Source organism: Salmo trutta, chromosome 25 (genome assembly GCF_901001165.1).
Source record: "Salmo trutta chromosome 25, fSalTru1.1, whole genome shotgun sequence".
Taxonomy (NCBI): Eukaryota; Metazoa; Chordata; class Actinopteri; order Salmoniformes; family Salmonidae; genus Salmo; species Salmo trutta.
This window is the reverse complement of record NC_042981.1, coordinates 35,643,064-35,670,468: the sequence shown is the minus strand read 5'-3', so window position 1 is coordinate 35,670,468 and position 27,405 is coordinate 35,643,064. Positions and strand designations below refer to the sequence as shown.

At 41.0% G+C, this 27,405-nt stretch overlaps 1 protein-coding gene across 2 annotated transcripts; it reads right to left on the bottom strand.

The window, feature by feature from the left end:
- Window positions 1-765: 765 nt before the first annotated feature.
- LOC115162495 (mitogen-activated protein kinase kinase kinase 7) lies at window positions 766-18,107 on the bottom strand. Of its 2 annotated transcripts, none has more exons than XM_029713846.1 (15): window positions 18,034-18,107; window positions 17,542-17,636; window positions 17,032-17,142; window positions 16,619-16,684; window positions 16,344-16,389; window positions 13,916-14,054; window positions 13,518-13,642; window positions 13,223-13,351; window positions 8,745-8,875; window positions 4,082-4,169; window positions 3,764-3,891; window positions 2,103-2,253; window positions 1,877-1,938; window positions 1,518-1,633; window positions 766-1,198 (listed from the first exon to the last, which is right to left on the bottom strand). In XM_029713846.1, exons 2-15 carry the CDS (start codon window positions 17,605-17,607, stop codon window positions 1,027-1,029), a joined length of 1,530 nt encoding a protein of 509 aa, XP_029569706.1. In that variant the 5' UTR covers window positions 17,608-17,636; window positions 18,034-18,107; the 3' UTR covers window positions 766-1,026. The 2 variants fall into 2 exon arrangements, with proteins under 2 accessions (XP_029569706.1, XP_029569705.1); XM_029713845.1 differs by lacking the exon at window positions 18,034-18,107 and adding an exon at window positions 17,743-18,003.
- Window positions 18,108-27,405: the final 9,298 nt, after the last annotated feature.

The following is a 27,405-nucleotide window of genomic DNA, read 5'->3' as shown; positions in this document are numbered from 1 at the left end:
GCAAAAGGGTGTGCAATGCAATATTAGGGAGGTGTTCCTAATGTTTTCTTTGCTCTGTGTCCGTAAAAAGGGAATACAGATATAAGAATGAGCATAAACATTTAAAAACACAACTTAGTCATCTATTTGTCATCTCCATACCAAGCTAGCTGTCACAGAGAGGCCAGAGTCAGACGGTGAAAACAAGCTGAGTCACTTCTTTTACAACTAGCACCTCTAGAACAGTCCTGGGGAGGGTATAGTGACAGTCATCTGCTACAAGACAGGAAACACCTCAAGTCATCTGAGGTGTTACTGAAAGTCACCCCCTTCACAACATCAATAAATTCTACAAAGCCTTTCTGATCATTCCTGGATGTCGAGCTATGGGCAGAAGTTGCCCTTAGGCACAATGGTGGGAGGGGGTCAGTCTCTATGGGCAACTGCATTTTCCTCTGGATGTCAATAGCTACAGTAGGAGATGACTTTACAGGGCCTCCACACTTTCCTTGTTCAACTAGTCCAGTGTACCTCAGGCAGAATAGAATGACGTCTTTATGAAAACATGCATGTAAATTAACTTAGCTGTTCTTAATAGGTCTTGCACAACATTTCGCAACATTGTTGTACTGAACGCAGCTCTGGATTGAGACAGGTGGAGTATGTCGTTACTGTACAGCGCATTGGGGAGCAAGAATCTGAGGGGAGACATGCTTTGCGCAGTCTGCTGCTGACTGTGGATCCGTTGAGGATCTACAAAGCATTCATAATGACATGGCCTTCCGCTTTGGCCACTGATCCAGGAACAGCTTAAGAGCAACAGGAAAGAGTTCACTAAATGGCCAGTCTCTTGGGCTGCTCATCTGAAAACAGTTGATGAGCAATATGAAGCAGCCTTCACAAATATGGCAGGTATATTTGGCTGCAAATCCCAAAACAGTTGAGGGTCTACAAAGGAGACATCACAAAATGGCCCCTTGACAGTCTATTTGGCTGCTGTTGATCTGAACACAGTTCTGGGGCAACAAGCACACATCAAGAGGCATTCTAACTCTTCTGTTGTTGCTGACTCTGAATCCGCTCCAGCTTGTTCTTACAAATGTGGAAGTAGGTGGAGAGGCTCTTGTTCTCGTCCAACAGTTTGTTGTGCTCCTGAACCAGACGGGACGTATTTTGCTGCTCCCTTTCATCCTGGTCCAGCTCAGAGATTAACTCCTTCCTACACATCGCCACGACAAAGGGAGAGAGGACATGTTTAGCATTTAGGTAGCCTACATTCACTGACACTCTACAACTAATTACTACATACAGTAAAATACTACAATATTCTGTACAGGAAACAATGTTATTAGATTTAATTCTAATAAATTCATTCATGTTAAGAGTAACCGGTATCACAACAAATAGAAGTTAGTAAAACATCTTCAACAGTAATTAATTAGACATAACACCAGATTACAGTGCCATCTTCAGTACGGGTTGTACATATTGGACAAACATCTTCTGCATAGGGAATGCTGGGCTCATATGTGACTTACTTTCTCTGGGTGAGTAGGGCAATTTCAGTCTCCACTTTCAGGTACTCCTGGGCCATTCTGCAGTGCTGCTCAAACACAGCCATGGACTCTTTGGAGTTTGAGAATGGGGCCAGGGGCTAAACCCAACCCAGGAATACACACATCACCATCCTGCACTTACAATTTACACATACATTCTTATAATGAACAGTACTTCACTTTTTAAACAAATGTAATATTTCAAGTGGAGGACACATGAAATCCAAACAGGGCAGTGAGTAGGCTATTGAGATGTAAGTATGTAAAACATTGCTAGTTGGTTATCAGTAAGATGATTTAGTATCAGTCAGGATTGAGGATGAATGGAGAAAGAACAGTACCTGCAGCTGGTGATCTAGTGTCAGATAAGCCATGGGGATGGAGCTGTCCAAACCATTAATATCTGAGGACAGAAAACATAATGGTGAGCATATACTCTATGTTGTATGGTACTGCCCCCTGGTGAACACTGTAGTGACAGTGTCAGAAATACAGTAGGTTCCATGCATATACAATCTTTGGTAAACTAGCTCTATTCTTTCAACCAATACTAAATAGGGCCCATACCTGTGGGACTGATAGGTGCTCTCAGCTCAGGCCCTGACTGGCCAGCACATTGCCCTTTGACCTCAGTGGGGGCAGGGCTCTGGGTACGCTCAGGCAGGCTCTCCATACTAGGCCCTCTGGACAGGGGCAGGCTGGGGCGTAATGTTCCCCCCTGAGAAAGAACATGAACAGCATGAACATGGATGGGGTGAGTTATTACTTGAGCTTTTGCGACAACTAAACTCAGCAAAAAAAGAAACATCCCTTTTTCAGGAGCCTGTCTTTTAAAGATAATTCGTAAAAATCCAAATAAATGCAAATAACTTCACAGATCTTCATTGTAAAGGGTTTAAACACTGTTTCCCATGTTTGTTCAATGAACCATAAACAATTAATGAACATGTGGAACGGTTGTTAAGACAGCTTAGGCAATTAAGGTCACAGTTATAAAAACTTAGGACACTAAAGAGGCCTTTCTACTGACTCTGAAAAACACCAAAAGAAAGATGCCCAGGGTCCCTGCTCATCTGCGTGAACGTGCCTTAGGCATGCTGCAAGGAGGCATGAGGACTGCAGATGTGGCCAGGGCAATAAATTGTAATGTCCGTACCATGAGACGTCTAAGACAACGCTACAGGGAGACAGGACGGACAGCTGATCGTCCTCGCAGTGGCAGATCACGTGTAACAAAACCTGCACAGGATCGGTACATCCGAACATCACACCTGCGGGACAGGTACAGGATGGCAACAACAACTGCCCGAGTTAAACCAGGAATGCACAATCCTTCCATCAGTGCTCAGACTGTCCGCAATAGGCTGAGAGAGGCTGGACTGAGGGCTTGTAGGCCTGTTGTAAGGCAGGTCCTCACCAGACATCACCGGCAACAACGTCGCCTATGGGCACAAAGCCACCGTCGCTGGACCAGACAGGACTGGCAAAAAGTGCTCTTCACTGACGAGTCACAGTTTGGTCTCACCAGAGGTGATGGTCGGATTCGCGTTTATCGTCGAAGGAATGAGCGTTACACCGAGGCCTGTACTCTGGAGCGGGATCGATTTGGAGGTGGAGGGTCCGTCATGGTCTGGGGGCAGTGTGTCACAGCATCATCGGACTGAGCTTGTTGTCATTGCAGGCAATCTCAACACTGTGCGTTACAGGGAAGACAATCCTCCTCCCTCATGTGATACCCTTCCTGCAGGCTCATCCTGACATGACCCTCCAGCATGACAATGCCACCACCCATACTGCTCGTTCTGTGCGTGATTTCCTGCAAGACAGGAATGTCAGTGTTCTGCCATGGCCAGCGAAGAGCCCAGATCTCAATCCCATTGAGCACGTCTGGGACCTGTTGGATCGGAGGGTGAGGGCTAGGGCCAAATGTCCGGGAACTTGCGAGTGCCTTGGTGGAAGAGTGGGGTAACATCTCACAGCAAGAACTGGCAAATCTGGTGCAGTCCATGAGGAGGAGATGCACTGCAGTACATAATGCAGCTGGTGGCTGTTACTTTTGATTTTGACCCCCCCTTTGTTCGGTGACACATTATTCAGTTTATGTCTCAGTTGTTGAATCTTATGTTCATTCAAATATTTACACATGTTAAGTTTGCTGAAAATAAACGCAGTTGACAGTAAGAGGACATTTCTTTTCTTTTTTTTTTTTTAGTTTATAAATGCATCACCTTTGATGGTTTGAACTGAAGTGGAAATTTTTCGTTTTTCAGGGTGTCATCTCTCTCTTGACAGTTTGTTCCATGCTCCATGTTACTTTCGGATCTGTAGCTGTTGATAGTGTTGTCTGCATTGGAACCTACAGAAGAGAAGATGGCTTTTTAAAATGTTTTTCCAGAAACTTCTATAATAACAGCAACTTCTGAACTTCATTAATATGCATTTCCAAAGCAATTACTCAATGTTAATACAAGATAAAGTGTTACTTGTCTCCAAATGTTGATATAATCCATAAACTTTCAAAGCGTATCTAAATCTATGGAACTCACCTGTGCTTGTGGCTGAGGAGGAGCCACTCCTGCTGTTGCTTGGACACTGGTGGGGGTACTGAAGAGGCTCATCAGACCCTGGGAAGTACTGCAGACACATGGGAGGAAGAGTGCAATGCACAATGCTTACAGGAATTGTATACTGAACAAAATATAAAAACGCAACATGCAAGATAACGCAAGATTTTACTGAGGTACAGTTCATATAAGGAAATCAGACAATTGAAATAAATTATTTTGGCCCTAATCTATGGGTTTAACTTGACTGGGAATACAGATATGCATCTGTTGGTCACAGATACCTTTATAAAAATGTTAAAAATGTAGGGGCGTGGATCAGAAAACCAGTGTGACCACCAGTTTCCTCATGCAGCGCGACACGTCTCCTTCGCATAGAGTTGTTCAGGCTGTTGATTGTGGCCTGTGGAATGTTGTCCCACTCCTCTTCAATGGCTGTGCGAAGATGCTGGATATTGACGGGAACTGGAACACGCTGTCGTAGACGTCGATCCAGAGCATCCCAAACATGCTCAATGGGTGACATGTCTGGTGAGTATGCAGGCCATGGAAGAACTGGGACATTTTCATCTTCCAGGAATTGTGTACAGATCCTAGCGACATGGGGCCGTGCATTATCATGCTGAAACATAAGGTGATGGCGGTAGATGAATGGCACGACAATGGGCCTCAGGATCTCGTCACGGTATCTCTGTGCATTCAAATTGCCACCAATAAAATGCAATTATGTTCATTATCCATAGCTTATGCCGGTCCCAGACAATCCCGCAGGTGAAGAAGCTCGATGGAGGTCCTGGGCTTGCATGGTTACACATGGTCTGCGGTTGTGAGACCAGTTGGATGTACTGCCAAATTATTCAAAACAACGTTGGAGGCGGCTTATTGTAGAGAAATGAACATTCAATTCTCTGGCAAAAGCTGGTGTACATTCCTGCAGTTAGCATGGCAATTGCACACTCCCTCAAAACTTGAGACATCTGTGGGATTGTGTTGTGTGACAAAACTGCATATTTTAGAGGCCTTTTATTGTCCCCATCACAAGATGCACCTGTGTAATGATCATGCTGTTTAATCAGCTTCTTTATATGCCACACCTGTCAGGTGGATGGATTGGCAAAGGTGAACTTCTCACCAACAGGGATGTAAACAAATGTGTGCACAAAATTTGAGAGAAAGAAGCTTTTGGAATATTTCTGGGATCTTTTATTTCAGCTCATAAAATATGGGACCAACTCCTTCAATGCTGCATTTACAGTTGAAGTCGGAAGTTTACATACACCTTAGCCAAATACATTTAAACTCAGTTTTTCACAATTCCTGACATTTAATCCTAGTAAGAATTCCCTGTCTTAGGTCAGTTAGGATCACTACTTCATTTTAAGAAGGTGAAATGTCAGAATAATAGTAGAGAAAATTATTTACTTCATATTTTATTTCTTTCATCACATTCCCAGTGGGTCAGAAGTTTACATACACTCACTTAGTATTTGGTAGCATTGCCTTTAAATTTTGGGTAGCCTTCCACAGGCTTCCCACAATAAGTTGGGTGAATTTTGGCCCATTACTCCTGACAGAGCTGGTGTAAATGAGTCAGGTTTGTAGGCCTCCTTGCTCGCACACGCTTTTTCAGTTCTGCCCACAAATTGTCTATGGGATTGAGGTCAGGGCTTTGTGATGGCCAATCTAATACCTTGACTTTGTTGCCCTTAAGCCATTTTACCACAACTTTGGAAGTATACTTGGGGTCATTGTCCATCTGGAAGATCCATTTGCGACCAAGCTTTAACTTCCTGACTGATGTCTTGAGATGTTGCTTCAATATATCCACATCATTTCCCTTCCTCATGATGTCATCTATTTTGTGAAGTGCACCAGTCCCTCCTGCAGCGTACTATTGTTTGTACAGATGAAAGTGGTACCTTCAGGCATTTGGAAATTGCTCCCAAGGATGAACCAGACTTGTAGAGGTCTACAATAATTTTTTCTGAGGTCTTGGCTGATTTTCTTTTGAGTTTCCCATGATGTCAGCAAAGAGGCACTGAGTTTGAAGGTAGGCCTACATCCACAGATACACCTTCAATTGACTCAAATGATGTCAATTAGCCTATCAGAAGCTTCTAAAGCCATGACATAATTTTCTGGAATTTTCCAAGCTGTTTAAAGGCACAGTCAACTCAGCGTATGCAAACTTCTGACCCACTAGAATTGTGATACAGTGAATTAAGTGAAATAATCTGTCTGTAAACAATTGTTGGAAAAATTACTTGTGTCATGAACAAAGTAATTGTCCTAACCGACTTGCCAAAACTATAGTTTGATAACAAGAAATTTGTGGAGTGGTTGAAAAACTAGTTTTAATGACTCCAACCTAAGTGTATGTAAACTTCTGACTTCAACTGTATATTTTTGTTCAATGTAGATATAAAATCAAACACTTAAACTGTGGAACAAAGACACCATTTCTTAATAACTAAGGGCCCGATTCAGACTTCAGTCAGAAATGTATGCGCCTTTTCAACGCATTTTGATTGAAGCACTTCTCAGTATTTGGTATTCAAACTTACCTTATGCAGGTGCGCAACGAGCTCTATGTGCTCTGAATAAATGTAATTAAATCGCTGAAAAACCCTCCCACTTGCTGTCCAACAGATTTCCTAATGGACTTTATTATATTTATCTAAAGCCATCCCTTTAAATACGGTGCATCTTTCATTAGAATTTTCTCGACAGACTCAATTTAATATATAGAGAGAACGGGTTCAGAACGTTAGGGATCAATTAAAGAAAGCCATCTATATACAGTGGCTTCAGAAAGTATTCACACCCCGTGACTTTTTACACATTTTGTTGTGTTACAATTGTCATTTTTTGTCAACGGCCTACACAAAATACTCTAATGCCAAACTGGAAGAACAATTCTAACATTTGTAAAAAAAAAATAATACAAGAAATAAACACTAATATATATTGATTAGATAAATATTCAACCCCCTGAGACAATACATGTTAGAATCACCGTTGGCAGCGATTAAAACTGTGAGTCTTTCTGGGTAAGGCTCTAAGCGCTTTCCAAACCTGGATTGTGTTGTGCAGAATTTGACCATAATTATTTTCAAAATTCTTCAAGCTTTGTCAAATTGGTTGTAGATCACTGCTAGACAACCATTTTCCCATCTTGCCATAGATTTTCAAGCAGATTTAACTCAGCCACATTCACTGTCTTCTTGCTAAGCAACTCCAATGTAGATTTGGTCTGTTTTCTAAGATGAATTCATCTCCCAGTGTCTGGTGGAAAGCAGACTGAACCAGGTTTTCCTTTAGGATTCTGCCTGTGCCTTTTTTATCCTGAAAACTCCCCAGTCCTTAACGATTACAAGCATACTTATAACATGATGCAGCTTGAAAATATAGAGTTGTACTCAGTAATGTGTTGTATTGGATTTGCCCCAAACATAACACTTTTTTACCCATCTACCAATAAGTGCCCTTCTTTGTTGTGAGGAACTGGAAAACCTCCCTGGTCTTTGTGGTTGAATCTGTGTTTGAAATCACTGCTCGACTGAGGGACCTTACAGATAATTGTATATGTGGGGTACAGAGATGACGTAGTCATTCAAAAATCATGGTAAACACTATTATTGCACACATTGCAACTTATTATGTGACTTGTCAGTCTTGTCAGAATGTCAGTCTTGCTATAACAAAGGGGTTGAATACTTATTGACTCAATATGTTTCAGCTTTTCATTTGTAATTCATTTGTAAACATTTCTAAAAACATAATTGTGTGTAGGCCAGTGGCAAAAAAATCGAAATGTAATCCATTTAAATTCAGGCTGTAACACAACACAATGTGGAAAGTCAAGGGGTGTGAATACTGTCTGAAGACACTGTATATCATACAAATTGTAAAAAAAAAAACGGAGAAAAGCCCGGGCATATAATTAAAACATTCTAGAGTGCATAAATCTACTCGGTAGGTTAGGCGCTAAATAAGCCTATAGTTTGGGTCTCTAAATTTCATCCCCTCAAATGATGAGGACATACAATAACAATTGTGAATAAAGGCACACCTATTTACAGTCTACTTCACTGAAGGGTCCGAAAGGGTCCGAAATATATGTCTTGTTGAAATTATTTTCAGTTTGCTTCCATATGACTGGTTTCACATTCGTCTCCAGCAATCATAAGGAAAAATATTTTAAAACAATTGCCATTTCTAGGCCTAATTATAATCCCTTTCTCCAAACGGATAAATAATGAATCAAGTTGTTATCAATTTATACATTTCAGTGCATGGAGAATGGTGTTATTTCTATTGGAAATAGTCAATGCTTTTCCACTTGGAAACGACAGGTGCTCGACCTTATTCATGATTTCCTGTAGACACACCTCTGCCACACCTATATTTATATGACCTCCACCCCAAACAAATAGCTGGCTGTGTTTCCTCATACTTAAGTTCAAGGTCAGAATACTCAGAGAAAAGGGAATAAAGTTCCATTTCTGCGTGTAACTTGGGTCTGAATTCCCCCCTAAGAGCGAAGTCTTGAAATTGCAGGTATTACTAACATATATGGGTTATTATTAGAGTTGTGATTGTGAAGTTCTGAGAACATGGGTCTGTGGGTTTTCCAGTACTGTACCTTCATGAGGTTTGCCATGGTGTTTCTGACCTCCTCCATGGAGGGCCTCTGGGCAGGGTCTTTGTCCCAGCAGTGTGTCATCAGGCCCTCAAGGGGCTCCGGGAGGTCCTTTATCAGGGGTGGGCGAGTACCTGAGAACACATACAGGAGACTAACAAGTCAGTGGGGGAATGTCAGTCTAGAGTGGCTTCCTCTACTCACCTTCTTTCCTTCATTTAACAAATAGGTGAGGTTTTCTTCAAACCTACACTACCGTTCAAAAGTTTGGGGTCACTTAGAAATGTCCTTGTTTTCCATGAAAACATACATGAAATGAGTTGCAAAATGAATAGGAAATATAGTCAAGATGTTGACGAGGTTAAAAATAATGATTTTTAATTGAAATAATAATTGTGTCCTTCAAACTTTGCTTCCGTCAAAGAATCCTCCATTTGCAGAAATTACAGCCTTGCAGACCTTTGGCATTCTAGTTGTCAATTTGTTGAGGAAATCTGAAGAGATTTCACCCCATGCTTCCTGAAGCACCGCTCACAAGTTGGATTGGCTTGATGGGCACTTCTACGTACCATACGGTCAAACTCAATAGGGTTGAGATCCGGTGACTGTGCTGGCCACTCCATTATAGACAGAATACCAGTTCTTGCATAGTTTGGAGCTGTGCTTTGGGTCATTGTCCTGTTGTAGGAGGAAATTAGCTCCAATTAAGTGCCGTCCACAGGCTATGGCATGGCGTTGCAAAATGGAGTGATTGCCTTCCTTCTTCAAGATCCCTTTTACCCTGTACAAATCTCCCACTTTACCACCACCAAAGCACCCCCAGAACATCACATTGCCTTCACCATGCTTGACAGATGGCGTCAAGCACTCCTCTAGCATCTTTTCATTTTTTTCTGCGTGTCTCACGAATGTTCTTCTTTGTGATCCGAACACCTCAAACTTAGATTTGTCTGTCCATAACACTGTTTTCCAATCTTCCTCTGTCCAATGTCTGTGTTATTTTGCCCATCTTAATATTTTATTTTTATTGGCCATTCTGAGATATGGTTTATTCTTTGCAACTCTGCCTAGAAGGCCAGCATCCCGGAGTCGCCTCTTTACTGTTAACGTTGAGACTGGTGTTTTGCAGGTACTATTTAATGAAGCTGCCAGTTGAGGACTTGTGAGGCGTCTGCTTCTCAAACTAGACACTCTAATGTACTTGTCCTCTTGCTCAGTTGTGCACTGGGGTCTCCCACTCCTCTTTCTATTCTGGTTAGAGCCAGTTTGCGCTGTTCTGTGAAGGGAGTAGCACACAGCGTTGTACGAGATCTTCAGTTTCTTGGCAATTTCTCGCATGGAATAGCCTTCATTTCTCAAAACAAGAATAGACTGACGAGTTTCAGAAGAAAGTTAATTGCTTCTGGCCATTTTTAGCCTGTAATCGAACCCACAAATGCTGATGCTCCAGATACTCAACTATTCTAAAGAAGGACAATTTTGTTGCTTCTTTAATCAGAACAGTTTAAAGCTGTGCTAACATAATTCCAAAAGGGTTTTCTAATGATCAATTAGCCTTTTAAAATGATACACTTGGATTAGCTAACACAATGTACCATTGGAACACAGGAGTGATGGTTGCTGATAATGGGCTTCTGTACACCTATGTAGATATTTTTTTTTTTTTTTTTTTTTTTTAAATCAGCCGTTTCTAGCTACAATAGTCATTTACAACATTAGCAATGTCTACACTGTATTTCTGATCAATTTGATGTTATTTTAATGGACAACAAATTTGTGACCCCAAACTTTTGAACGGTAGTGTATATTCCACCTCACTACACAGAGTACCAGACAAAAGTTTGGACACACCTACTCATTCAAGGGTTTTTCCTTTATTTTTCTATTTTCTACATTGTAGAATAGTAGTGTGAAGACATCAAAACTATGAAATAACACATATAGAATCATGTAGGAACCAAAGAAGTTCCCTTTTTTTTAAGTTATTAACATTTTCCGGATTGACTGACCTTCATGTCTTAAAGTAATGATGGACTGTCGTTTCTATTTGCTTATTTGAGCTGTTCTTGCCATAATATGGACTTGGTCTTTTACCAAATAGGGCTATCTTCTGTATACCACCCCTACCTTGTCACAACACAACTGATTGGCTCAAACTAGAGGATGACCGATTATGATTTTTCAATGCTGATACAGATACCGATTATTGGAGGACCAAAAAAAGCCGATACCAATTAATCGGCTGATTTAAAAAAAAAATTTAATTTATTTATTTGTAATAATGACAATTACAACAACACTGAATGAACACTTTTATTTTAACTTAATATAATACATCAATCAAATCAATTTAGCCTCAAATAAATAATGAAACATGTTCAATTTGGTTTAAATAATGCAAAAACAAAGTGTTGGAGAAGAAAGTAAAAGTGCAATATGTGCCATGTAAAAAAGCTAACGTTTAAGTTCCTTGCTCAGAACATATGAAAGCTGGTGGTCCCTTTTAACATGAATCTTCAATATTCCCAGGTTTTAGGTTGAGGTTATTATAGGAATTATAGGACTATTTCTCTCTATACCATTTGTATTTCATATACCTTTGACTATTGGATGTTCTTATAGGCACTATAGTATTGCCAGTGTAACAGTATAGCTTCCGTCCCTCTCCTCGCCCCTACCTGGGCTCGAACCAGGAACACATCGAAAACAGCCACCCTTGAAGCATCATTACCCATCGCTCCACAAAAGCCGCGGCCCTTGCAGAGCAAGGGGAACAACTACTCCAAGTCTCAGAGCGAGTGACGTTTGAAACGCTATTAGCGCGCACCCCGCTAACTAGCTAGCCATTTCACATCGGTTACACCAGCCTAATCTCGGGAGTTAATAGGCTTGAAGTCATAAACAGAGCTGTGCTTGAAGCATTGCGAAGAGCTGCTGGCAAACGCACGAAAGTGCTGTTTGAATGAATGCTTACGAGCCTGCTGTTGCCTACCACCGCTCAGTCAGACTGCTCTATCAAATATTAAATCATAGACTTATAACATAATAACACACAGAAATACGAGCCTTAGGTCATTAATATGGTCAAATCCGGAAACTATAATTTCAAAAATAAAATGTTTATTCTTTCAGTGAAATACGGAACCGTTCCGTATTTTATCTAACGGGTGGCATCCATAAGTCTAAATATTCCTGTTACATTGCACAACCTTCAATGTTATGTCATAATTACGTAAAATTCTGGCAAATTAGTTCGCAACGAGCCAGGCGGCCCAAACTGTTGCATATACCCTGACTCTGCGTACAATGAACGCAAGAGAAGTGACACAATTTCCCTAGTTTAATATTGCCTGCTAACATGAATTTCTTTTAACTAAATATGCAGGTTTAAAAATATATACTTCTGTGTATTGATTTTAAGAAAGGCATTGATGTTTACGGTTGGTACATTCGTGCAACGATTGTGTTTTTTTCGCAAATACGCTTTTGTTAAATCATCTCCCGTTTGGCGGGAGATGATAGTCTTCACAGTTCGCAACGAGCCAAGCGGCCCAAACTGCTGCATATACCCTGACTCTGTTGCACAGAACACAAGAGAAGTGACACAATTTCCCTAGTTAAAAGAAATTCATGTTAGCAGGCAATATTAACTAAATATGCAGGTTTAAAAATATATACTTGTGTATTGATTTTAAGAAAGGTGCTTTTTTCGCGAATGCGCTTGTTAAATCACCCGTTTGGTGAAGTAGGCTATGATTCAATGATAAATGAACAGGCACCGCATCGGTTATACGCAACGCAGGACAAGCTAGATAAACTAGTAATATCATCAACCATGTGTAGTTAACTAGTGATTATGTTAAGATTGATTGTTTTTTATAAGATAAGTTTAATGCTAGCTAGCACCCTACCTTGGCTCCTTGCTGCACTCGCATAACAGGTAGTCAGCCTGCCACGCAGTCTCCTCGTAGAGTGCAATGTAATCGGCCATGATCGGCGTCCAAAAATGGCAAACACTGATTGTTATGAAAACTTGAAATCGGCCCTAATTAATCGGCCATTTCGATTAATCGGTCGACCTCTAGCTCAAATGCCTTAAGAAGGAAAGAAATTCCACACCTGTTAATTGAAATGCATTTCAGGTGACTACCTCATGAAGCTGGTTGAGAGAATGCCAAGAGTGTGCAAAGCTGTCATCAAGGCAAAGGGTGGCTACTTTGATGAATCTCAAATATAAAATATATTTTGATTTAAACCTTTTTGGTTACTCCATGATTCCATATGTGTTATTTCATAGTTTTGATGTCTTCACTATTATTTTACATTGTAGAACATTTTTAAAAATAAAGAAAAACCCTTGAATGAGTAGGTGTGTCCAAACTTTTGACTGGTACTGTACATTTTTCTCTTCCGGATTTATTCCTCTGGGTGTATGTATGTATGTAACTTCACTAAGAGTCTATGGCTCTGTGACCTCTCACCTCTGTGCACAGCCCACATGATGCAGAAGGCCGATCCTCCGATCTCGTCAAAGGGCTTCCTGCGAGTGATCACCTCCCACAGGATGATACCCCAGCTGAACACATCACACTTTTCACTGTAGTTACTGCCTGGACAACAGAGTCACAGAGAGAGATACAGGTGAGTGAAGGAATACAGGTTAGACGGAGACCCTAGATTGTTCTATTGGTGACACAGAGAGAATCGGTGCTCAGACCATTTTCGTCTTTTGCTTTTGAATGAAAGGAGGAAAGCGCCTTGCTATAGGATACTTGCCTTCAAACACTTCTGGTGCCATCCAGGCTGCACTTCCTTTGTTGTTGGTCATGTGTGTCTGAATGTCACAGGCTGTCCCAAAGTCACAGATCTTCAACACTGTGCCCCCCTGTACAAGTAGCAGACTGAAACAAATTTATATGGTTTAGGTTCAGAGAGTGCAACAACTTCATTAAATATGTAAGTACTGTAAACAGACTTGTGTTAATGAGATCTGGTAACTTTCCCATAATTCCCACATTTTCCAGCAATCCTGGTTGGAGGATTCCCAAAGTTCCTGCTTATTCCCCCGTACTTCCAGGAATATTCAGGAAAACTGGGAACATTTGGGAAAGTTTCCAGAATTTTGCAACCCTAAAACAGACAGTTTAGGAACAGCACACACAAAAGAGTCATACTTGGGTGGTTTGAGGTCTCTGTGAATGAGGGCCTTGGGTTTCATGCCATGGAGATAGGAGACCCCCTGAGCACACTGCAGACACCAGCTCATAGCATGGGATGCACTGTACTGGGGCAGGGGCTCAGCTCCATGCAGCACTGGGAATGGACAGACACAACACAGTCAAGACAGAATACATACATATTTTTCATTTAACTGAAAGTGAGAGGTTGTAATCTGTATAAATGTAAAAAGGCCATTTTTGAACAAGGGATGAGCCATTCTTACTAATCTACTGGAGATCCAGTTTGGGTTTAAGTATATATTTTGTAATACTGATAATTTTAGAGGTTTAATGCTTTAATATTTAATAACTCATATTCATTATATAAATATGCACATTTAATTTTGTCTGGCTTGCCATTCCAAATAAAGTGAAATCATTTTTGTTAAAATTATTTAAAAGACAAATCGTTTGGCATAGGCAGGGCCAATAGAACATAGGCAGTGGTGTAAAGTACTGAAGTAAAAATACTTGAAAGTACTACTTAAGTTGTTTTTTGAGGTATCTGTACTTTACTTTACCATTTATATTCTTGACAACTTTTACTTCACTACATTCCTAAAGAAAATAATGTACAGGTAATTGACGCAGGTACCGGTTTGGGTTTTTACTTTACTTTCTATACCGGTATTTGAATGTTTGGTTTGTTAAATGTGATACGCCATGTGTAATGTTAATTTTTATAGTTTACATCGCTACTTGAGTCATCCCTCTCCGCTCTTTCTCTCTATGCGGCTTTCCACACAGACCAAGCCACGCCCCCTGTCACTCAAGGAGCGCATTTGTTGTTCCTCAACCACGAGACACTTGCGTTCAGTCTGCATGGCCAATGCAGCACATACAACAACAATGCTGTTTTCGCTTTGCTTCTTAATATAAATCCACTATCATTCTATAATGACACTATTAGTTTGTGTTTCTTACATCAGCAAACAGCTAGTTTGTATTTTCTTAGCAAGTTGCCCTAAATCTTGTAAGATGCTAATTGTTAGCCGCTAATTCTAGCTAGCTAATAAATGTACTAAGAGCAAACGTAGCTAGCTAATACAGACTGATAATATCAGCGATGGTGTAGACCTAAATCAGCATGTTGTTTGTGCAACAGTATCTTCTAAATCAAAGAGGAATATGCAAAGCAAAATTATATGTTAGCAACATGCAATGTAGCCAAAACTTTTAGGGTCCCCTAGGAAACACTCATCAACACTTTAGTTCCTACCCTGGCGCAAAAACAGTTTTGCTCTAATTGGCAAGTCAAATCGCAATTGCAACATTTGGTTAAAAACAAGTCCTATATGATTTGCCCATATCGTGCAGCCCTACGTGGCAGTGTGGAAATTCTCTCAATTGAACAGTGGTGTAAAGTACTTAAGTAAAAATACTTTCAAGAACTAATTAAGTCGTTATTTTTTTGTATCTGTACTTTAATATTTTTGACTACTTTTACTTCACTACATTCCTAAAGAAAATACTGTAGTTTTTACTCCATGCATTTTCCCTGACACCCAAAAGTACTTGTTACATTTTGAATGCTTAGCAGGAGAGGAAAATGGTCCAATTCACACACTTGTCAAGAGAACATCTCTGGTCATGTACTGCCTCTGATCTGGAGGACTCACTAAACAAATGCTTTGTTTGTAAATTATGTCTGAGTGTTGGTGTGTCCCTGGCTATCCGTAAATAAAAAAATAAGAAAATGGTGCCATCTGGTTTGCTTAATATAAGGAATTTGAAATGATTTATACTTTTACTTTTGATACTTAAGTATATTTAAAACCAAATACTTTTAGACTTTTACTAAAGTAGTATTTTACTGGGTGACTTTCACTTTTACTTGAGACATTTTCTATTAACGTATCTTTACTTTTACTCAAGTATGACAATTGGGTACTTTTTCCACCACTGTAAATAGGTAAACTGGGATATAACTAAAGAATTAATCAGGGTGATTTTTCCACAAATAGGTATTTACCATTCCATGGTAGCAAGATCTTATCTATTTTTACTAACTTTCTGTTAAAATGTGTTGTAGTAAGCTTCTTTATTTCTTTAGGGATATGAATACTGAGTGTGTCCACATCCCCGTCAGACCATTTTATTGGTAAACTACACGGTAATGTAGAAGTTGCATTTTTTTGCGATCCAATATGTAATATGGTACACTTATCCTAGTTCGGCTGTAATCCCGAGAGGTCAGAAAAATGATCTAGATCCTCTGAGATTGTGGAGGGATCCAGATTGCAGATTTAAGAGGACGTTTGAGTCGTCAGCATACAATGACACCCCTATGTATTACTGTTGGATCTGATTTGAATAGCTAACATTTCGATGGCCATACTAAATAGATATGCCGACAGTGGAGAGTCAAAGAGTAATTTCTTACCATTGTATAAAGAGCCACCTTCAGCGTATTCCATAACAAGACAGACCTGTGTGTGAATGTTACAATTATTGTGATCAAAAAGGGAAAACACTTACAGTAGGCATACTGTATGGGATTGCAAATCTGGTGTCAAATTAATATAGACAAAAAAGTGTAGACCTAATAAATGAATAATAACCAATAATAACAACTAATAAAGGAATTATGACACTACAGTATATCGTTGAACAGCAGGCAAATCATACTAAGACGACAACTTTCCTGAATGTACTTACTGGATTATGACATGAGCCATAGAGCTTGACAATATTTGGGTGATTTACTCTGGAAAGCTGGCGGAGCTGGATGAAGAAGAGACATGGATAAGTGAAATGGATCTCACCATCTAAACACACACATATACATACATACATATATATATATACACATACATACATACATACATACATACATACATACATACATACATACATACATACATACATACATACTGTTTCGTTTCCATTGTAATTGGATATCATTTGACTGCTGCTACCTAATATAAAATGTATCAATAAATGTTAGTGGTTTTTTTTAAAGGATGGACATTATTGTGATAACAAGACAAACTCATTTCAACAATACACTATACCCAAAAGCAGGCTTAACACACAAAAAAAGTGATTTTCAGGCAAGGATGTTCCTGTACCTCTACTACAAAAGCTTTCCTCTCAGATTCACTCTCTATGGTCTTGATGGCCACATCGTTGCCTTTCCATTTGGCCTTGAAGACAACTCCAAATGTTCCTCTGCCAACAACCTGGAGAAACAAATGTCACACATCCATAAAACACTGCAACTCCAGTCTAGTAGCATGTTTTCAAGGAAGACCTTGCGTTTTCATTTCTGTCCCTTCTGTGAGTCTTGGACAGACAGGCTCCTCCCTAGGCTATAATTTGACATGTTTCTGAGTGGTGGTCTGTCTCGTTCTTTTCTGTATAATCTACAAATCATTCTAGATACTGTAGCTGGTGTTTTGAAATAGGTATCTTTCTAGTTGAAATGGGCATTCAGAAGTTACATGGATGAACACAAAACTAAACTTCTCTACTATTCAACCAGGCTAGCTAGTGTGATTTCTCTCACCCCTGCCTGTCTTCATTTTCTCACTCATTGAAGGCTGATGGTTTGGTATGTATAGCTATCATACGACACTTACCTCTTCAACTTCTATATCCTCATATTCTATCTCTTCAAATGGATATCCAGGAGGTGTCTCAAGCATCTTGACGGCTTTAGACTCCTTTGAATAAGCTAGAAAACAACAACATATTGTATTAGCGTACTGTCTGTCGTTAAAACCTTGTTATTTCATGTCACAACCCCTCCGTAATCGTTTCCATTCGCTGTTGAAACATACATCAGAACAGGAAGTATGAGTTGGTTGTCCGTTCCTAGACCGAGCCGCTATTTCGAACACTCAGGACGAAGAGTTACATTTTATTAAAAGTGATAAACTATGAGCAGCTGTTTATCAGCATTATGTCTGAGTAAGTTTGTTACATCCGACGTGGAAAATCCAATGGAGTGAAGAGGAAATTAGTGCGAGTTTAATGTCAGAGAAGAGTCCAAACAAATGCCGTTTGTTCCATGGTTTGCGCAGTGAAATGTTCGCAGCCTTGGGGTGCATTCAAGAATAGTAAACTCTTACATATTAGCAACAGTCGGTGCGGGATTTTCAAAATACATCCCAGGCTCAACCCTAGAATGGAAAGAGGAGCACCTCCAACAAAGGTCTGATAGATATCACAGATTATTATTGTAGTGGTCGAGCCGAGGGGTGAGCGTATTTGTTGGGTTGTCAACCTTTGCTGATCTTAAACAAAGCTCACTTTTATTGTTGCATCTGCCTTCCTGGGCGATAGAGGGCGACATACACGAGAGCGCCTCTGTATACGTGCCTGTTTTTTTATGGTTAGCGATGTGTCATACCGCTGAGAACTGACCAAGAATAAGCAAGACCCAGCAATCAATAACGACGTGACCTCGGCGATTTCGATTCAAAATAAAAGTTCCGGGAAATGACGAGATAAAATTATACAAATGGTCGGAATTCGTACAATTTTATTAGGAAATGTTAGCAGACTTCGAATTGATCAAAAAAGGGCAATAGTTAATGGATTTAAAAGTACATATAATATTATAACATTGACAATATACTTAACAGCATTAAAACAAATGATTACTAGATAGTTCTTATGGTAACAACAGTAATACAAATAATTTATTTACATTTTATTTCACTCTTACTTTATCAGGAAAGTTGACTGAGAACACATTCTCTTTTACAGCAATGGCCTGGGGGAATAGTTACAGGGGGGGGGGGGGGATTAGGTGGCCATTCACAGGTGGGGGGGGGGGGGGGGGGGGGGGTGAATGAGCCAATTGGAAGCTGGGGAGGATTAGGTGGCCATGATGTTATGAGGGCCAAATAAACAAAAATTATGTATGATGCTAATAATAATAGCAATAACAATATTAATATAAAAATAATTATATATATATATATATATATATTGGTTATTATATTATATTTATAATTTAAATCACATTGTTAATTAACCCGTTTGTATTGCACAATGTTATGTACGCTTTTCATATTGGACAAAATATTCAGACCCCTTCCTTTTTTCCAAATTTTGTTGCGTTACAGCCTTATTCTAAAAATGGATTTCATTTTTTTTCTCATTAATCTACACACAATACCCCATAATGACAAAGCAAAAACAGGTTTTTAGAAATTTTGCAACTGTATTAAAAATAAAACACAGAAATACCCTTTGCTATGAGACTCGAAATTGAGCTCAGGTGCAACCTGTTTCCATTGATCATCCTTAAAGTGTCCAACTTCATTGGAGTCCACCTGTGGTAAATTCAATTGATTGGGCATGATTAGGAAAGGCACAAACCTGTCTATATAAGGTCCATCCGCCCCAATTCAGATTATATAATTTTAATAGCCATGGCATGTAAGAGCTATTGAAGATTGAAAGCACAAAATTATTTTTTTAAACTACGAAATATAAAAAAAAACTAATGCCGTGCATTTTTGTCCATCCTCTCCTGATTCAGAATGTATCATGTTCATAGTAATGGCACACTTTGTGTAAGAGCTATTGAAGATTGAAAGCAAAAAAATAAAAAAATTCAAGATATTTTAACAAAAAAAAAAGCTGTGGATTTGTCTCCATGCTCCTCCGATTCAGGATATATAATTTTCATAGTCATGGTACGCTTTGTGCAAGAGCTATTGAAGATTGAAAGTGTCAGAAGGTGGGTGTAGCTGGTGCATGAAGTCAGGCGCAGGAGTGCAGAATGAGTGAGCAACGTACTTTACTCAAAATAAAGGCACAAGGTATCAATACACTTGACCAACAATAAACGGTAATCAATTACGCACGGGTGAAAACAGCACCCGTCGAAAACAGCACCCGTCGAAAACCAGCCATAACGTACCGAATGAACATAGAAACAATCACGCACAAAAACATGGGGGAAACAGAGGGTTACATACATGAACATGTAATTGGGGAATGAAACCAGGTGTGTAGAAAACAAAGACAAAACAAATGGAAAATGAAAGGTGGATCAACAATGGCTAGAAGACCGGTGACGTCGACCGCCGAACGCCGCCCGAACAAGGAGAGGGACCGACTTCGGCGGAAGTCGTGACAGTACCCTCCTTGACACGCGGCTCCAGCAGCGCGCAGGCCTTGGGGACGACCCGGCGGAAGTCGTAACAGAAAGCACAAGAAAATATATATATATATACAGAATTTGACACAAAAAGCTGTGGAATTTTGTCCATCCTCCCCCAATTCAGAATATATAATTTGCATAGTCATGGCACACTTTGTGTAAGAGCTATTGAAAATTGAAAGCCCCCAATAACAAAAATGATTCCAATTAACTAAAGCCATGGATTTTTGTCCATCCTCCCCTGATTCAGAAAACATAATTTGCATAGTCATGGAATGCTTTATGTAAGAGCTATTAAAGACTAGATCAAAACAAAAAAAATATTACGACATTTCACAAAAAAAAAACATGGACTTGAAGATTGAGCTGTTGAAGATTGAAAGCAAAACAAATACAGAATACAGTCGAATAACTAAAAGCTGTTGATTTTCGCTACATCGAAAATCTCTTCACAGCTATTTTTCAATCTGTATAGCACAGCTGTCAATTTTTTGGTCCTTAAATGAAACTAGTATACATTCTTATTTATCACAATTTTCTTTAACCAATTTTGGTCTTTAATGCAGGGCCGACAGACAAGTTCCTTACTTTCTCCCCCTTCCCCTTGCCTCTTCCATTTTTGTGGTAATGCTGCAATTAATTGGTTGTAATTTTGGATAGAGCAGACATTTCCATATATTAGCTACATGTGTGACATAACTCCAACACTCCTTTTTATAATATACAAAGATTATACCATTATAAAACTTTTTTTTTTGAATTATTATATTTGAGTTTAACCATAATATTTGTTATAATATTTGTTCTGTCTTTTCTGGTGGATTAAACTGAAATTGCAACCAATTTTCTATGGCTTGTTTAAAAAATAGCAATATTTTGGAGATTATTTCATTTTCAAATAAACTAAATGTTAGCGGTTGTAATCTGAATAAAGGGGAAAAGGCCATTCTTGAACATGGGATGAGCCATTCTTAATAATCTGCTATAGAACCAATTCGGATTTAAGTATAGCTTTTCTTGACTGAAGCCTTTTGTGAGAGGTCTAATGCTTTAATATTTAATAATATCTGTCCTCCGAATTCATAATCATTATATAAATAGGCTTGATTAATTTTGTCTGGCTTGCCATTCCAAATAAAATGGAATATTTTTTGCTCATATCTTTTAAAAAACAAGTCGTTAGGTGTAGGCAGGGCCTTAAGCAAAACAAGAGGTTAGCAAAATGATCTAGATCCTCTATGAGGCTATGGAGGGATCCAAATTGTGGATTTAGAAGAAACTGGAATCAACGTACAATGACACCTTTGTTTTTAAGCCCTGGATTTCTAGCCCCTTGATTTTAATAGCAAACATTTCAATGGCCTTAATAATAAATAGGTGTGCCGATAGTTGACAACCTTGTTTTACTCCTCTTGACAGTTTAATACTTTCTGAGAAGTAGACATTATTTAATATTTTACACCTAGGGTTACTATACATAACTTTAACCCATTGTATAAGAGATTCTCCAATATTGACATATTTCAGGCATTTATATATAAATTCCAGTCGCACTTTATCAAAGTCAGCTTTGAATACCAGGCCTGGTTTCCTCGATTTTTCATAGGGTTCTATTGTTTCCAGTACTTGTCTTATATTATCTCCAATGTATCGTCCATGTAAAAAACCTGTCTGATTACGATTCAAAATATCCAACAATACCTTTTTAATTCTATGCGCTATGCATTTTGCTAGAATTTTTTTGTCACAACACTGAAGTGTAAGGGACCTCCGTTTTTTTTTAAATGGACTGGATCTTTATATTTAGCACCTGGGTTTTGTTTCAGTAATAGTAAAATCAGACCTTCTTCTTGCGTATCTGATAATCTACAACTTTTATAGGAGTGGTTAAAACATGCTACAGTAATAATGGTCCTCTGAGTACATCAAAAAAGGTTTGATATACCTCAACTGGTATGCCATCCAGCCCTCGAGTTTTCCCGGAATATTCAATCTACACACAATACTGTAAGGTCTGTCGTCAGGAATGGACCAAGGCGCAGCGGGAATGTGGATACTCATATTTTTAATAAAAACACGCAAAGCATCCACAGGGAAAACAATACTCACGACGACAGGAACAGTTTTGCAGGCACACAAAACGCAGTGCAAAAACAACTACCCACAACCCCAAAGAAAAACACACACCTGTTTATAGGACTCCCAATCAGAGGCAACTAGAACCACCTGCCTCCAATTGAGAGTCCAACAAACCAATCTACACATAACACAAAAACTTCTGCCACGTCCTGACCAAAACTAATACAATTGCTCCCTCTGCTGGTCAGGACATGACAGTACCCCCCCTAAAGGCGCAGACCCCGGAATGCACCTCAAAAAAGAAAACACAAAAAATCCCCAATACCCCAACAAAACCAATGAACAATACCCCCTAAACAATAAGGGAGGGAAGGGAGGGTGGCTGCCGTCAACGACGGCACTGTGCTACACCCTCCCTCCCCAACCCACCTATCCTGGAGGTGGCTCAGGTGCGGGACGTGGACCTTGCTCCAACTTCGGCGTCGCCCACTTCGGTGGCGCCGATGGCTGCACCGGGCAGACGGGCAGCTCGGGCTGACCCGGGCAGATGGACCGCTCGGGCTGGGCCGGAGGACAGGCGGGCCGCTCGGGCTAGGCCGGAGGTCAGGCGGCCGCTCGGGCTGGGCCGGAGGACAGGCGGGCCGCTCGGGCTGGGCCGGAGGTCAGGCGGCCGCTCGGGCTGGGCCGGAGGTCAGGCGGCCGCTCGGGCTGGGCCGGAGGACAGGCGGGCCGCTCGGGCTGGGCCGGAGGACCGGCGGGCCGCTCGGGCAGGGCCGGAGGACCGTCGGGCCGCTCTGGCAGATCCGGGCAGTCGGGCCACTCTGGCAGATCCGGGCAGTCGGGCCGCTCTGGCAGATCCGGGCAGTCGGGCCGCTCTGGCATCTCCGGGCAGACGGGCCGCTTTGGCAACTCCTGACTGGCGGGCGGCTCTGGCGACTCCTGACTGGCGGGCTCCTCTGGCGACTCCTGACTGGCGGGCGGCTCTGGCGACTCCTGACTGGCGGGCGGTTCTGGCGACTCCTGACTGGCGGGCGGCTCTGGCGACTCCTGACTGGCGGGCTCCTCTGGCGACTCCTGACTGGCGGGCGGCTCTGGCGACTCCTGACTGGCGGGCGGCTCTGGCGACTCCTGACTGGCGGGCGGCTCTGGCGACTCTTGACTGGCGGGCGGCTCTGGCAACTCCTGACCGGCGGGCGGCTCTGGCGACTCTTGACCGGCGGGCGGCTCTGGTGACTCTTGACTGGCGGGCAGCTCTGGCGACTCTTGACTGGCGGGCAGCTCTGGCGACTCTTGACTGGCGGGCAGCTCTGGCGACTCTTGACTGGCGGGCAGCTCTGGCGACTCCTGACTGGCTAGTGGCTAGGCCGAGTCAGACTGGGCTGACGCACCTCAGGGCTAGAGTGGGGAGCTGGCCTGGGGCTCCATCCTCGCCCCGCCAAACAGCCCCTGTGCCCCCCCCAAAAAAAGTATTGGGGCTGCCTCTCAGGCTTCCTTCCCAGCCGTGTGCCCTCATACCTTCACCGTTGGTCCCTCTCTCCTGCTGCCTCCACTCTTCTGAGTGCCACGACCTGTTCCCATGGGAGGCGATCCCTTCCGACCAGGATCTCCTCCCAAGTGTAGGATGCCTTGCCGTCCAGGATGTCCTCCCATGTCCAGTCCATCACGCTGTTCTCCTGTGGCTGCTTCCTCCTCTGCTGCTTGGTCCTTTTGTGGTGGGTAGTTCTGTAAGGTCTGTCGTCAGGAATGGACCAAGGCGCAGCGGGAATGTGGATACTCATATTTTTTATAAAAACACGCAAAGCATCCACAGGGAAAACAATACTCACGACGACAGGAACAGTTTTGCAGGCACACAAAACGCAGTGCAAAAACAACTACCCACAACCCCAAAGAAAAACACACACCTGTTTATAGGACTCCCAATAAGAGGCAACTAGAACCACCTGCCTCCAATTGAGAGTCCAACAAACCAACAACAACAAAAACTTCTGCCACGTCCTGACCAAAACTAATACAATTGCTCCCTCTGCTGGTCAGAACGTGACAAATACCCAATAATGACAAAGCAAAAACTGGTTTTTAGAAATTGTTGCAAATGTATTAAAAATAAAACACAGAAATACCTTATTTACTTAAATATCACATTTACATAAGTATTCAGAACCTTTACTCAGTACTTTGTTGAAGCATCTTTGGCAGTGATTACAGCCTTGAGTGGGGAGTTTCTCCCATTCTTCTCTGCAGATCCTCTCAAGCTCTGTCAGGTTGGATGGGGAGCGTCGCTGCACAGCTATTTTCAGGTCTCTGCAGAGATGTTTGATGGGTTCAAGTCCGAGCTCTGGCTCGGCCACTCGAGGACATGAAGAGACCTTTCCCGAAGCCACTCATGCGTTGTCTTGGCTGTGTGCTTAGGGTTGTTGTCCTGTTGGAAGGTGAACCTTCGCCCTAGTCTGAGGTTCTGAATGCTCTGGAGCAGGTTTTCATCAAGGATCTCTCTGTACTTTGCTCCGTTCATCTTTCCCTCAATCCTGACTAGTCTCAAGGTCCCTGCTGCTGAAAAACATCCCCACAGCATGATGCTGCCAACACCATGCTTCACCTTAGGGATGGTGCCAGGTTTCCTCCAGACATGACTCTTGGCATTCAGGCCAAAGAGTTCAAACTTGGTTTCATCAGATCAGATAAACTTTTTTCTCATGGTCTTTGAGTCCTTTAGGTGCCTTTTTTGCAAACTCCAAGCGGGCTGTCATGTGCCTTCTACTGAGGAGTGGCTTCCGTCTGGTCACTCTACCATTAAGGCCTGATTGGAAGAGTGCTGCAAAGATGGTTGTCCTTCTAGAAGGTTCTCCCATCTCCACAGAGGAACTCTAGAGCTCTGTCATAGTGACCATCGGGTACTTGGTCATCTCCCTGACCAAGGCCCTTCTCTCCGACTGCTCAGTTTGGCCGGATGGCCAGCTCTAGGAAGAGTCTTGGTGGTTCCAAACTTATTCCATGTAAGAATGGAGGCCACTGTGTTCTTGGGGACCTTCAATGCTGCAGAAATGTTTTGGTACCCTTCCCTAGATCTGTTACTCGACACAATCCTGTCTCGGAACTCTACGGACAATTGCTTTGACCTCATCGCTTGGTTTTTGCTCTGACATGCACTGTCAACTGTATATAGACCTTATATAGACAGGTGTGTGCCTTTCCAAATCATGTCCATTCAATATAATTTACCACAGGTGAATTCCAATCAATTTATAGAAACATCTCAAGGATGATCAATGGAAACAGGATGCACCTGAGCTCAATTTCAGCATCTCCAATCCAAAATGAAATCTAGAATCGGCTTCCTATTTCGCAACAAAGCCTCCTTCACTCATGCCGCCAAACATACCCTCGTAAAACTGACTATCCTACCGATCCTTGACTTCGGCGATGTCATTTACAAAATAGCACCCAACACTCTACTCAGCAAACTGGATGTAGTCTATCACAGTGCCATCCGTTTTATCACCAAAGCCCCATATACTACACACCACTGCGACCTGTATGCTGTCGTTGGCTGGCCCTCACTACATATCCGTCGCCAGACCCACTGGCTCCAGGTCATCTATAAGTCTTTGCTAGGTAAAAATCTCTGAAGCTGGAGTCTTATATCTCTCTAACTTTAAGCATCAGCTGTCAAAGCACGTTACTGATCACTGTACCTGTACACAGCCAATCTGTAAATAGCACACCCAACTACTTCATCCCCATATTACTACTTGCTCTTTTGCACCCCAGTATCTCTACTTGCACATAATCATCTGCACATCTATCATTCCAGTATTAATACTAAATTGTAATTATTTTCGCCTCTGTGGCCTATTTCTTACCTACCTCTCTACTCTTCTACATTTGCACACACTGTACATAGATTTTTCTATTTTTCTTTTCTTTTGTGTTATTGACTGTACATTTGTTTATGTGTAACTCTGTGTTGTTGTTTTTGTCGCATTGCTTCAATTTATCTTGGCCAGATCGCAGTTGTAAATGAGAACTTGTTCTCAACTGGCCTACCTGGTTAAATAAAGGTGACATTTTTCTCATAGCAAAGGGTCTGGTACTTATTTCTGTTTTTTATTTTTAATAAATTTGCAAACATTTCTAAAAAGCTGTTTTCGCTTTGTCATTATATGGTATTGTCTGTAGATGGCTGAGGATGTATTTTTTTAATCCATTTTAGAATAAGGCTGTAACATAACAAAAAAAGTCAAGGGGGCTGAATACTTCTGAAAGCACTAGCAATAGGCTATAATACAGAGACCTACATATATCACACACACCCAACTATCTTATACCTTCCCAGTCATTGCAGGTATCTAACAGTATGTTACAACACAATACAATGCAACAGAGCAACAAACAATATATCCAGAGTTAAATATGCAAAATGTACTGCATTTCAACTGATTTGCCACTCTTTAATGGCCACAAAATGATCAGCGATAAGTGAATTGTTGTGCTTAACGTTTGCTTAAAGCTTTTGAAAAATGAGCCATTTTGATGATCTGTTTAGATTTCTGTGCTTAGACTTGTGAAAATGTACCACATAATAGAGGAAATTGCTCCAAATTCATAAAACAAAACGGTAATATGTTTATATTTGAATCATGTTTATTTCCTTCCTTATTTCCTTTCCTTCCTATCTTATGAAAACTGCCAACGGTGCCAAAGGCCTATGTATGTCCAATATGAAAAACATACTGCATTAAAGCTGATCCCCCACAAAATATATTGCAGTCAGAGTGTGGTTTAACTGCAGTATGCTGCAAATACTGCATCCAAAATAACACCGTTTTTTTTACTACAGTAATTTTGCAGTGTAACTGCAGTTAGAGTGCAGTAAGCTGCAGTTATTCTGCAATTACTGCATCCAAAATACCACAGTTGACTGCAGTTACTACACTTTTACTGCAGTTTCAAAACGTCAATCTTTTTTTGTAAAATAATAAATTATAAGAGTAGGCCTACACACAACAAAACATTGTTGACCATTTAGGCTTGAAAAGAAGAATAAAAATCACAAAATATCTTATAGAAATACTTTAAATTATTATTTGTATGATAACGTTTACAAAATGTATTATGATAATTGTGCAAATTTTCCATCATTTTTTACCTAATTATCCTTTTACAAAGCATACAGGACGGGACTCTTATTCTGAAGTAGCCTATTCCAAAAAATCCGTGACCCGAAAGTGTTAAGTTATTATTG

Excerpts from the sequence above, each read along its gene's own strand:
- LOC115162495 (XM_029713846.1), bottom strand. The coding sequence starts at position 17,607 with ATGCTTGAGACACCTCCTGGATATCCATTTGAAGAGATAGAATATGAG. Across the intron at positions 16,685-17,031 it reads GGAAAGCTTTTGTAGTAGAG|CTCCGCCAGCTTTCCAGAGT; the intron begins GTACAGGAACAT and ends TTCTTCATCCAG. Across the intron at positions 13,352-13,517 it reads GGCACCAGAAGTGTTTGAAG|GCAGTAACTACAGTGAAAAG; the intron begins GCAAGTATCCTA and ends TCTGTTGTCCAG.